The sequence below is a fragment of the Carassius gibelio genome, chromosome A13 (assembly GCF_023724105.1).
Source record: "Carassius gibelio isolate Cgi1373 ecotype wild population from Czech Republic chromosome A13, carGib1.2-hapl.c, whole genome shotgun sequence".
Taxonomy (NCBI): Eukaryota; Metazoa; Chordata; class Actinopteri; order Cypriniformes; family Cyprinidae; genus Carassius; species Carassius gibelio.
Genome location: NC_068383.1, coordinates 6,873,903 through 6,886,044, shown reverse-complemented (window position 1 = coordinate 6,886,044; position 12,142 = coordinate 6,873,903). Strand labels below are relative to the sequence as shown.

The window sequence follows — 12,142 nt, the reverse complement described above, 5'->3', positions numbered from 1 at the left end:
CGAGACATCTCCTCCTCTTTCACCTCCTCTTTCCCATTCTTTCCTGCCCTCCTCGCCCCTGCAGTCCATCAAGCGTGAGAAAAATAAAAAAAAGAGACACTCCAAACAAAAACAGGTGTGTTTCGTGCTGATTGGAAAAGGAGACCCAAGGCAGGAGACAGAGAGAGAGAGAGAGAGAGAGAGAGAGAAAATGATGCTTTGAGAAGGACGGCGAAGAGAAAGAGAGAAAGAGGAAAGGTGGAGAGATAGAAGATGAAGTGGTTGTGTTTGTCAGCTGGGAGATTGGAGGAGAGAGGGATGAAAGTGGGGATCGGGGAGAGAGAGAGAGAGAGAGAGAGAGAGAGAAGAGTAAAAGTGGAGGCGTACACCCCCTTACACAAGGATGCTTTTGTTCAACAGCCTGCTTGGGAAAAGTGTGCGCTTTCTGAGTTTCTTCTAAATATAAATATATATTATATATATATATATATATAAAAACCAAAATTGTTTTTTCACAACCATGAAGCGGTTTGATTATATTGAGTTAACAGCTCAAACCTTAACTTTGTTTTTGAGGTCATTTAAATGAACATCAAATCATATTTTTTATGTCAGTGGAGCATCCTGTAATTATGCACATAATGTCACAAAAACATACTACGGGCACCGAGAGTAAGAAAAACTGTCAAAATAAATAATGCTAACAGATATGGAGAATTCATCATGCAACAAGCAATGGTCTTCTGCCAGATGGTGTTTCGGTATTTCTTCTGTCCCTTTTGTTGTCTGTAAATTAAATTCCAACATGTTACACTGCTGGGAATGAGAGGCTAATTCTATTTGCTGTTGCTTTTGTAAATATAACGCTGTCAATTTATACCGTCCGTGCAGGTGTGGAGCACAGTGTTAGAGAGAAACACATCTGTGTCACTTGTCATGGTGAAAACTAAATTAATTTAATATCTAAAACGTTTTATAAAACGCATGCTCCAGCTCTGGTTCTGGATGCTGATTGGTCAATGCATAGTTAGTGTGCAACTATTCCCTGCCACTGTTAGCCATCAAACAACTTCCTTAGGAACTTTTAAGCAATTCAATGGTTATAAATAATAAATGACAGCATATATTAAGCACCATGAACTAACAATTATTTGTATAATATATTATAATATATTGCTGAGTCATGATATCTAATCTATACTGTCATTATAACTTTATATTTACTTACATATATTACTCGCACGCATATCATAACCCTAAAACCAACCAACCAACCAACCAACAAAACAAGCAAACAAAAGAACTGAACTAATTAAAAAGACAGACGGAAAAAGGCATATTTTCTAGATACTGAAAAAGAAACTACATAGAAGAGGAGACCTGAGAAAATTTGAATTGAGGAATTTGTTGTTGAAGTGGCTCCTCAGATGCACCCGAGACAGTGAGGAGGAGGAGGAAGAGGCTCTCTTGCCAGTCACAGGTCATTTTTGCAGCAGTATGATTAAATCAGTGGAAATGAATGCGGTCACCCTCTCATTGGGAATCAGCATCTTTGGGCCGCAGATTTAAGAGGCAGAGGAACTCTGCAGGGCTGAATGTCAGCGCGCCAGCCAAACTTTTAAATCACCACTCTGTGTCACGCAGCACAGGGACCGAGACGGCCCACGGTCAAGTTGATGGATCAAAGAGCCGTGATATACGCTCATATGCATATGCAAATATTACATGCACATTAAAAAGTCAGCGGGTCAATAATTTTCATTGTAACGTCACACCAGCAGCAAAGTGAGCTTGATATAAGACCTCAGCATCTACATTAGCCAATGAAGGACAATTTAATGGGTTCAGGTGAGAATGCAAGAGGCGTTTTTTGAGGTCTAAAACTACTCAAGCACAGCAACCGGTTTAGACGTTGGGAGGTCAGGAACTGCTTTGAGCAGAACAGGACCCGATCAAGCATAAAACACACTTTTGCACCTCATAACATTGAGGGGGATAAAGGCTTCTTGGAGCAGGACAAAGGAGGGTCTACGAGTACATAAAGGTGTCAAAAAAGGAGGGCCCTTTCAGACGCTAAACGTGGATGAGGTGACGAGTTCAAGGTGATTGGTGATACTAATTGGAAAAGTTTCAAACAAAGTAGCAAGAGCCAACATATACTATACACAACAGTGATGTGTCATTTAAAAACTATTGGTGGAAGGTTTAAAAGAAGTATGCAAATGCTTGAATTCACTATTCTGAGGATTAAAACAAAACATGAGCCATCGTGCAGGAAGTAAAAAAAAAAAAAAAAAAAAAAAGAAGATGTGCAAAAACACTTTCTCCAGTTCAAAGAACAAGCAACATTTACCTAGAAGGAGCTCTTCTGCATTTTTCTGAATAAGCGATTCACCCCTAAACAGCCTGAAATAACCAAACTTTTGCAACATCATGCTGTTTCACTTAAAAAGCACGATTAAAACTCCTAGCATGATTGTTTTTAAGAGCTGGCCATCCAAGCATTGATAGGTAAGTTAGCTTCGCCCGCCCTGACCATATGGCACTTCAGAGGCTTATTAACAAGCCGAGGCTCCTGTTTGTATGTGCTTAGGTTGAATATTAATTTCCCAGTAGCTCAGCAAAGTGTGATATTGGCCAAAAACATCAAGTGCTGAAGCTCTGAAATGCTTGCTTTAGCGTTTAGTTGAAACGCAGCCGGCCGTGGTGTTGTCATTATGAGTTTACATCTCGGCCAGTGGTTTGAATTAAGAGCAAGTGGCCACCTTGGCTCAAAGTGCAATGATAAATTAACCTGCCCAGCCTGGACAACACTGCGGCTGCATACGGCGCCCATCACTTAGATTCCATTAGGTTAATCATGCATAATAATAACACATAGGCCAGTATGATAAATCACCCATTGCTTTGGAAACTTGGGTTGGGGAGGATGGGTGATTCGGCTTCATTGGTGCAGAAGGGGAGGAGGGCTGAGAAAAGAAACAGTAGGGAAGAGAAAGTGCAGTAAGGCCAGCCTGACTGAGTGAACCCATGGTTTTTGTCAAGGAATCTTTGATTGGTTCTGAGTCTCTGTACCACGACTGAGAAGATCAAAAACAACAGCACACTAGGAGTCTTTCTTTCTCCATAAGCCACTCTCTGAGCTTCTGACTACACGAGGTCAGAAAGGAGAGTATTACCATCTTCAGAGCGTTCTGAAAATGATCAAACCTTTTAATACAGGGCTGTATTCAACAGCCTGAAAGTCCCTCTTATGTACTACAATTATGTGAAAAACACACTTAGAGCCACGACTTAATAGTGATTTAATGACAGCAGTATCCCAATACTGTACTTTTTACAGAATTTGCATAATTAATATGCAACTAAAAAAAACTAAACGTGCACATGTAATGTGTTGTATATACTAATTTTTTTAAACATTAAATCATTCATTTTCTAAGGACTGGGAACAGTCTTATGTTTTGTTAAAGAAGTCTCTTATGTTAATTAAATATATTCTGATTTATTATCAATGTTGAAAACAGTTGTGCTGCTTAATTATTAATATCATTATTATTTTTAGTTTGGAAATTGTTATTTTTTTTTTTTTGGATTTTGTGTTAAATAAAATGTTTCAAAGGAAAACATTTATTTAAATTTAAATTATAATTACATTTAACGTATTATTAAAATAAAATAAAATATCCCTTCAACTTTTTATTCATCAAATAATCGTAAATAAAATAAAATAATCACATAATATAATTATACATACACCACCCGATTTCATTATCACTGCAAAAAATGAATTATGCTATTGAATATGCTCCTTTATTTCAATTTAAATATTTCAATAATTATTTAAAAATAGTGTGCCTCAGTGCAAGATATTCCACCTCATTTTCTTCAATCCCTGATAAAGCGGAGATTCTCATATCCCGGTTACTCGTGATGTTGGCGATGAAAAATGGATGACATTAACAAGTGTTACAGTACAATCAATTTATCTCATTCGAATAGAACAGCTACAGCATGCTGAAGGAATCAGAATATTGTCATTTATTAATGGCCTTCGGGCTCAGATATATAAATAGAAGAGAGATAACAGGGCATATACATCATGCCGACATCTCAGGCACACGTCCACACACATCGGTGAAAAAGTGACAGCATGCCATTTTGAGCGATTGCAGGCCAAAACGTCTAGAATCACAAAACATTTCAAACGCTGAGGGGCCGCTTCATCATTCAGGATCACTATAATCAAAGACTGTTTCCATACAGGTGGCTTTTGTGTCATATGAGAAACCTACGCATGATGATAACCCATATGGACTCTACAGTCACTTCAGGAAAACTATTCTCTTACACATATATAATAGCAATAAAACACTTTCTAGTTGATGTCATTATATAGTCAAAACACTGACACTTGTTCAACCAAAGGCATGAGTTCAGGGCGGGACTATCTGTTTCTTCAATCAATGACCGATAAGGCTGTGTTTTTGCATTTTTTATGATACTAGTGGTACAGAAATTAAACACTTTAGCCTATAAAAGAACAGACAAACAGAATTCAACTGTGACATACTTAAAAAGCAGCATATATTGTCTAAAACTGCTTTCTTATGACAGTGCAGAGCAGTCTCTTCACACAACCCTCTTAAAGGCATACAAATCGATGGGGCACAAGTAACCACCCACCATTACCAATTCTCTGTTGGCCACTCACCGTGTATGTGATCACTGCCAGCATGCCAATCAAGGTGAGCGAGCTGATGGAGAACGACAGGGCGGCCAGGCCATCTGCAAGACAGAGGGGAAATTTATTTATGACATGGGCCAAACGCAGAGCTCTGTTAAAGTTTTGGTCATACGCCAGATATTCAGAGCAGTTCCTGCCCCCCGGGGAAATTCCTCAATGCACCTCATCTTTTCTCCTCTCTTACTACCATCTCTCCCAACCTCCTCTTACTCTGGCATAGTTACTGAAAGGTCAGCAAAGTTTTTGCCCTCTAAATTTTAATAGTCACAATAACATGTTGAAAATATAAAGAACATTCCGGAAAGTTCTTCAATAAAAATGTGTCTTTATTTAGTAGTCGATATCAGTACCAGTAAAATTTCACAATTCTTGATACCACAGCAAAAGCTTACATGCTACTAAACATTCTGCTCTAATTAAAACGTAATGTATTCAATTATTACAAATAATAAATAAAGAAAATATGAGATATACAACAAATTAAACATTTAAACAGTTTATACGGATGTTGTTGTTGATAAATAATAATAATAATAATAATAATAATAATAATAATAATAATAATAATAATAATAATAATAATAATAATATAAATATTAACATAATATAAGAATAAACATGTATAGTTAAACAATGGAAATGCAAAAGTACCTTAAACACTTATAACAATTAGGAAGAATAAAGAAAAAAAAATACATTTAGTATTAAAAAGATTTAATAAACAAATGACAAGAAATACAATAACTAATATATATACACACCAATATATATATATATATATATATATATATATATATATATATATATATATATATATATATATGTGTGTGTGTGTGTGTGTGTGTGTGTGTGTGTGTGTGTGTGTGTGTGTATAAAAATATATTATAAATAACCTTCATTATTCAAACTATTCTTTTTTCACGAGTATATAGTGAATTTACAGTATGCTGAATATGACAATATATACAGTGTGTGCAGTAAAAGAAAAAATGCTGACCTATGTTTACAGTGTAAAAACTAGCTTACAAAACTAACCAAAAAATCTATGGAGAAACAACCAGAAACTGCCATCTTTCTGCTCTTTCATAATTTAACAGGCACACGTCAAAGAAATTGCAATATATATATATATATATATATATATATATATAATTTTTTTTTTTTTTTTAGTACAGGCTTGGTAAAGTACATTTGACATTTTGTGAATCCCTAGTCCTCAAGACACAAGATGTAATGTGGAACTGAGAGAGATAGAGAGAGAAAAAAGAAGAGGAAAATGAGTGAAAAGAGGAGAGGGCATGAAGCCAGCTGTCAGATCTGAGGCCAGCTGAGGCAGATTTATGGGAAGTGACCGCCACCGCACTCCCTGTTAGGATCCCACCTGTCATAGGGAGCGGGAGAGTTGAACACACACAAACTCACACAATTTCCCTTTCCTCTGGTTCTGAGCTATGGCCCAGCGGAGCAAAACACAGCATCCTGGCAGCCCTGAGCCCAGAAAGCCCCCGTCTGCCTGCAGCATACCTCAATTGAATGCAACCTACTGTTCTGTTTATTTTCCTCAGGAACTACTTTACATCACTCACAAAATGACTTCTTTCCATTTTGCTGAACCACATGAAGTCTGAGAAGTGTTTGCTGCGCCACCCACCACGTTTCATACACAAAAAGCCCCAGGACACAAAAGCCAATGAGAAGAAATGAAGATGATTACACTCCTGCTTCCTAATGTAGCAAACGGAGGAATATAAAAAGAAGAGACGCTTTGATGTCTGATGGCTGAAATGAGCATTTACATCTGAATAGGTGTTTCCCTTTGTGATGTCCCAGCTTTTGTTAAGTGGCGAAGGCGCGATGCCGGAGACAATGGCGTTCGTGTTTGGTACGGAAAGCCGCTCTGTTTATGAACTCCTCACAATGCAGGGAGACCTACGTTTTCCGTCGCTTCCCCGGAAGACTTTCTGAGGGATTGGACAGAGAATATATTGTTTATTATCTGAGGCAGCTCCACAGCTGCTCTAGCGGCTGATTCCTCGGCACTTGGAGAGAGTGGAGGCCCTTATCTCGACATGCACGGAGCACCTCGGGCTTATGTGCACAGAGGAGACCGCTGCCACTGAGAAGTGTATATTAAAGAGCTCTTAGCTGCAGTATTCACAACATGAGCTTGCTATGATAACCTCATGGAGATGGAAAGCGGCTTGCTAAAGCCAACTCACTCACTGGATTCTGAATTACAGAAAAAGAGAAAACACACACTGCTCCCATACAATTAAAGACATAAACATTATCAAACAAAAGTGGCGTAAACCTCAATGCAATATATAACTATTTTGACTGAGAGAGATTTATCTTAATCTTATTTATGTTTTAGCATAGCCATAGCCATATGCTAGGCCTATATATAATAGGTAGCTAGCTACTCTTGTACAGACAACGGGGCACCAATATCAAAATTACGATTAATATTGAAAATTATATTTATGATAGCGAATAAAGAACAAAAAGAAAAAATCCACAAAAAATTAAATGCTATAAGACATCACATTATAATGTACAATATATATCAAATATATATATTTTCAGTTTGAGATTTTCTAAAGACATATTTAACAATATTATTACAATAATAGTGTTTTTAAAGATTAACTTTAAATAAACGCTATACTGTAAAATCAAAATTATATTCATGTTACCCAATAAAGAATAAACTTACAACATTAAAATCCTATACAATTCTTATTAAATAAAATAATAATAATAAATTAATAAAAACAACAATCTAAAATCAATCACTGAAATGCCGTAGTTGAATTTAGGCATCACAACATTATAATGTACAGAATGAAAAATTGATATTCGTTATGAGATTATATGTTTAACAGTGTTATTAAATTACTAGTGGTTTAAAAGAATAACAAAATGCAAAAAATGCTAGATGACTGCAGTCTAAATGTAAAATTATTATATTCATGTTATTACATAGCCAATAAAAAATAAACAGTCTCTCTAAATTGGAGAGAATAAAAATTCTATTTAGTGTAAGAAAAAAAAAAAAAAAAGAAAATTAAATGCTACAAGTGATTCCAGGCATCACAAAGTTATATGAACAAGACTAAAATAGATATTCATTTTGAGATTTCCTAAAAACCTTACGTTTTCCACACCCTTAAAACAGATCTGAACAGATATGAATGCAAAATTGTGATGAAATCTAAATTTGATTCGGCGTAGCTGGTGCCTTCTCATCACACTACGTCACTCTAACTCCAATTTTAAATGTGTCTCTCACTGAAACACATTCAGCTCAGTGGGAAGTTAAATCAGAGAACAAGAGCGGCCTGAGTGGATTCTGGGTCCAGGGCTCCGCTACATAATTAAGTGGAGCCTTTTTTTCAAGCCTATGTCTGTGATAAGATCAGATCTCCAGCTGTCTCCCCTTCTGCACGCTTCCTCGCCGTCTCGCCCCAGTCTTACCCACTAATGGGGAATCGGGTATTGCATTCGCTTTACGTTTTATGTCTGTTTCACATGAGGGAACCGGCAAGTGAACTGCTGCATGTCTGAAGAATTCAATGACACTGGGTGGAATTCATCAGCCTGTATTGCCGCTTGGGTCATGATGCTCCTTCAGCAGCTGAGGCTTCTCAGGGACATGATAATCCTCCTTATATAGCACACACGGTCCTGTTATTAATTTTACAGGTGGAGTGGGGGTGAGCAGCAGGGTACCATGACCGTCAACCTCAAGCTCTGCTGCAGATTTTGACAAACAAGCCTGTTTTCAAAAGGGGCCTTTTTCTGATGTTCCTTCCACCAAGACTTTTTGCTTGATTTCCATTCATTAAGCTAGGGCTTCTGGGAAGGGCCAATGACAGTTCTAAAACCCCCACACAGGAATAAGACACTGTCTCAAAGAGCCACAGACTTATACCAGGCTATTACTGGATTAGGATGGGTGCCTTAGTGGCTCCATTCCTGCAAACTTGAGGGTTTTCAAGGGAAAGTGAAGCAAAAGTCACGACCCAACCTAACAAGGAAACTTCTCTGAAGGAACACCATGGTGTTATTGAATCACACTTGCTTTTACAGCGCAAAACAAAGAATGGCACAAAAAAATGACTTTTACTGGAAAGAAAAAATGACATGCTATTTGACCTTCAAACGAGCCTTCAGATGATGATAAGAAAGGCTCTAGACATGGACACTGGACATAATATGGGAGCTTCCTTTCACAGACTAATTTTCTTTTGCTCAACCAGACAAAAAAGAGAAAAAAGAAACGTAACAAAAAACAACAAACAAAAAAAAAAATTTGAAAAGGGATGATCCTTCATGCTCGGCAGGGTGGATACCGCATTGATTTCTATACTTTTTTCTTGAAAAATTTGAACTTAAATACAACATATGAAAACTAAATCAATTAGGAGTATTTATTAATATTATTATTATTATTTGTAATGTTCTGTTTTCATTTTTATTTAATTTCGTCCATTTATAGTTGTTCTTCATTTTTAGTTTTCATCCAGTTTTATTTTTAGTTATTTAAGTTATTTCAAGTTAGTGAAAATAAGAAATGTTGCATTGGTAAATAGTTAATTATTTTTGGTATATATATATATATATATATATATATATATATATATATATATATATATATATATATATATATAAATCTTAAACCTAGTGTGTGTGTGTGTCTGTGCGTGCATGCATATATATATATATATATATATATATATATATATATATATATATATATATATATATATATATTTATTTATTTATATATATATATATATATATATATATATATATATATATATATATATATATATATATATATATATATGTTTATATTTTATATGTATATATTGAGAAAAATAGGTGGATATTAACACCACATTGACTCACATATACATATATATATATATATACATATATACATATATATACATACACACACACACACACATATGTGTGTAAGTGCAGGTGCAAACATTGGCCTGCCACTCGTGCTTCAAATGGAAGACATGTCAAAAGCAGCCAGGCCTTTCCTTTTTCAAGACAGCAAATTTAGGTAGCACAATGAGGTCTGTTGACATTGACGAGGCTAAATGTCAGTGCTGCCAAACCCACACATCACCTCTGCTCGTGGCTTGGCAGCATCCGTCGCTCTCTAAAAAGCACCTGTCGCTTTGGTGTTGTGGCCCCGGAAGGCTTCAACAAAGCTCTTTCTGCCATTTTCTTTGCAAGTGTCAGTAAAACTGAACTGCAATTTCATCTAAAGAGGTCTTTATGGTACTTACGGCTGCTACCCAGCTCCTCGAACAGATACTGCACCTTCTCCCACTGAGTAGAGTTCTGGTTGGGTGGAGATTCCAACGGAACAAATGTCCTGAAACAGAAATTCATATATGTCATGATATCATTTATAGACTACCATTTAAAAGTTTGGGATTGGTAAGATTTCTAACTCTTTCTATTTTAGTATTTTAGAATGTTATTTATTGCTGTGATGGCAAAGCTGAATTTTCCAATCTTCAGAAATCACACACACACACACACACACACACACACACACACACACACACACACACACACACACACACACACACACACACACACACTAACCCAAATGGTAAAATGTCTTGTATTTATGTCTAGATAGATAGATAGATAGATAGATAGATAGATAGATAGATAGATAGATAGATAGATAGATAGATAGATAGATAGATAGATAGATGGATGTGGTTGACGGCTGTTGTTGTGGACTATGATGTAGATTCTTGTACTATACAGCTCATGTGATGTATTGCCGCAAGCTTTAAAATCAACTGAGAATACAGTATGCTCAACTTCTCAGTACATATCTGCAACACGAAGAAAGCCAGTAATCTCCAATGAGAAGAACATCACTCACAGGGTTAGGTTGCATAAGCAAATACCTCAGGCTATAGCAGGTTTGAAAAAAAATCCCATGTTTTAACCATAAGGTTCCGTTTTAGTCTGTATCAATTCTATAGTTTTTATCTCAAACAATTATAGCTTATATATGGCTCTTTCTTTCGCCTGACCACTGCTTATTCCAAAAAATAATTATGGTGCAGATAACACACCAAGTTAATGGTGCAAATATGCAAGTCAAACAGTATGTTCATTTAAAAAAAAATGGACTATTAAATGTCTGGATGAAAAGAAAAAGATTAGGGCTAAACAGCTAAAATCAAAATGAAACAATTTGATTCAAAAACATTTAAATATAATGTAAAAAAGTTAAATTATTATTATTATTATTACAGAGGTACTTATAATACATTTTACTATTAATGCTGATATACAGCATATGCACACTTATATTTATGTACAATAATTATTTGTCTGAATATCCAAGCAACGATACAGGATGTTGTTGATCACAATATACGATCACAATATGTAACGAAATAATCATGCAGCCCTAAAAGGACACAGATAATACCTACTGTTAACATCCAATTACTTCAGAAGCTCAAATGTCCGCATTCAAATCACAACAAATGCAAATGGTTGCAAACTAAGGACACTTTCTTTTTAAATGCAGCCACATCATTCAGCATCGCTGGCATATTCAGAGCGAATTCAATTGACGTGTCATTTCAGCAATGCTGCATCGTGCATGAAAATGTCATCTTTTAGGGGTGTCAGTAAATTACATTGTAACCTGTTCACTCAGCAGGACGCGGATTCATAAATCGACCAAGAACTCTGTGAAGGTTTATGCAAAGGTACACAAGCTCAAAGACTTCACACTTATCTGACCTTTGTGTCCACTTTTCCTGTCATTTGCCATCATCAACTAAGCTCCAAAATACTATGTCACTGTCTATGGTTATCTTTTACTCGGCCAGTTGAATGATATCACATTAGACACTAAATTAAAAGCACACAGCCTAATTTGTAAGCAACGAATGGTGGCTAATTGCAGGCTAATAGACCAAATACGGTCTACTGACTTAAGATATATCTCAGATGTCCTCGTGAGCACCCTTTTGAAACCTAAACTGACAAATGGGACACTTTACGGTCTCGTGGACTTCACAGAGATGCACTAGAGAAGGCCACGTGAATGCAGGTCCACATGAGGACATCCATTTGGGACAGGGCCTGAGTGTCTAGAGCTTAGACCAAGTATGCCATTGATAGAGTGCACTTAGAGCTCTCGAGACATTTCGAAGGGTACGATAGATTGAATGGGACTACAGAGGCTGGGAAGGGTCAGCTCTCCATTTATAAGTCCCATTCTTAGCACAGACCAATCACAACAGGCAAACAAAAAGAAGTCACTCTCCAAATGAACAATCACAAACACAGGGACTCGGACGATGGAAAAGGCCATCATGTCCTCTCCCATCAGGAACCCTGAGACACAAT

At 36.4% G+C, this 12,142-nt stretch overlaps 1 protein-coding gene across 2 annotated transcripts in view; it reads right to left on the bottom strand.

Moving 5' to 3' along the window:
* Positions 1-12,142, bottom strand: part of LOC128025991 (lysosomal cobalamin transport escort protein LMBD1) — a 66,658-nt gene that overhangs the window by 31,811 nt on the left and 22,705 nt on the right. For both annotated transcript variants that reach the window (XM_052612644.1, XM_052612645.1), the window contains exons 6-7: positions 10,036-10,124; positions 4,694-4,767 (exon numbers count right to left, since the gene is read on the bottom strand). In XM_052612644.1, the coding sequence (XP_052468604.1) occupies positions 4,694-4,767; positions 10,036-10,124 (163 nt within the window). The remainder of the gene's footprint in view (positions 1-4,693; positions 4,768-10,035; positions 10,125-12,142) is intronic.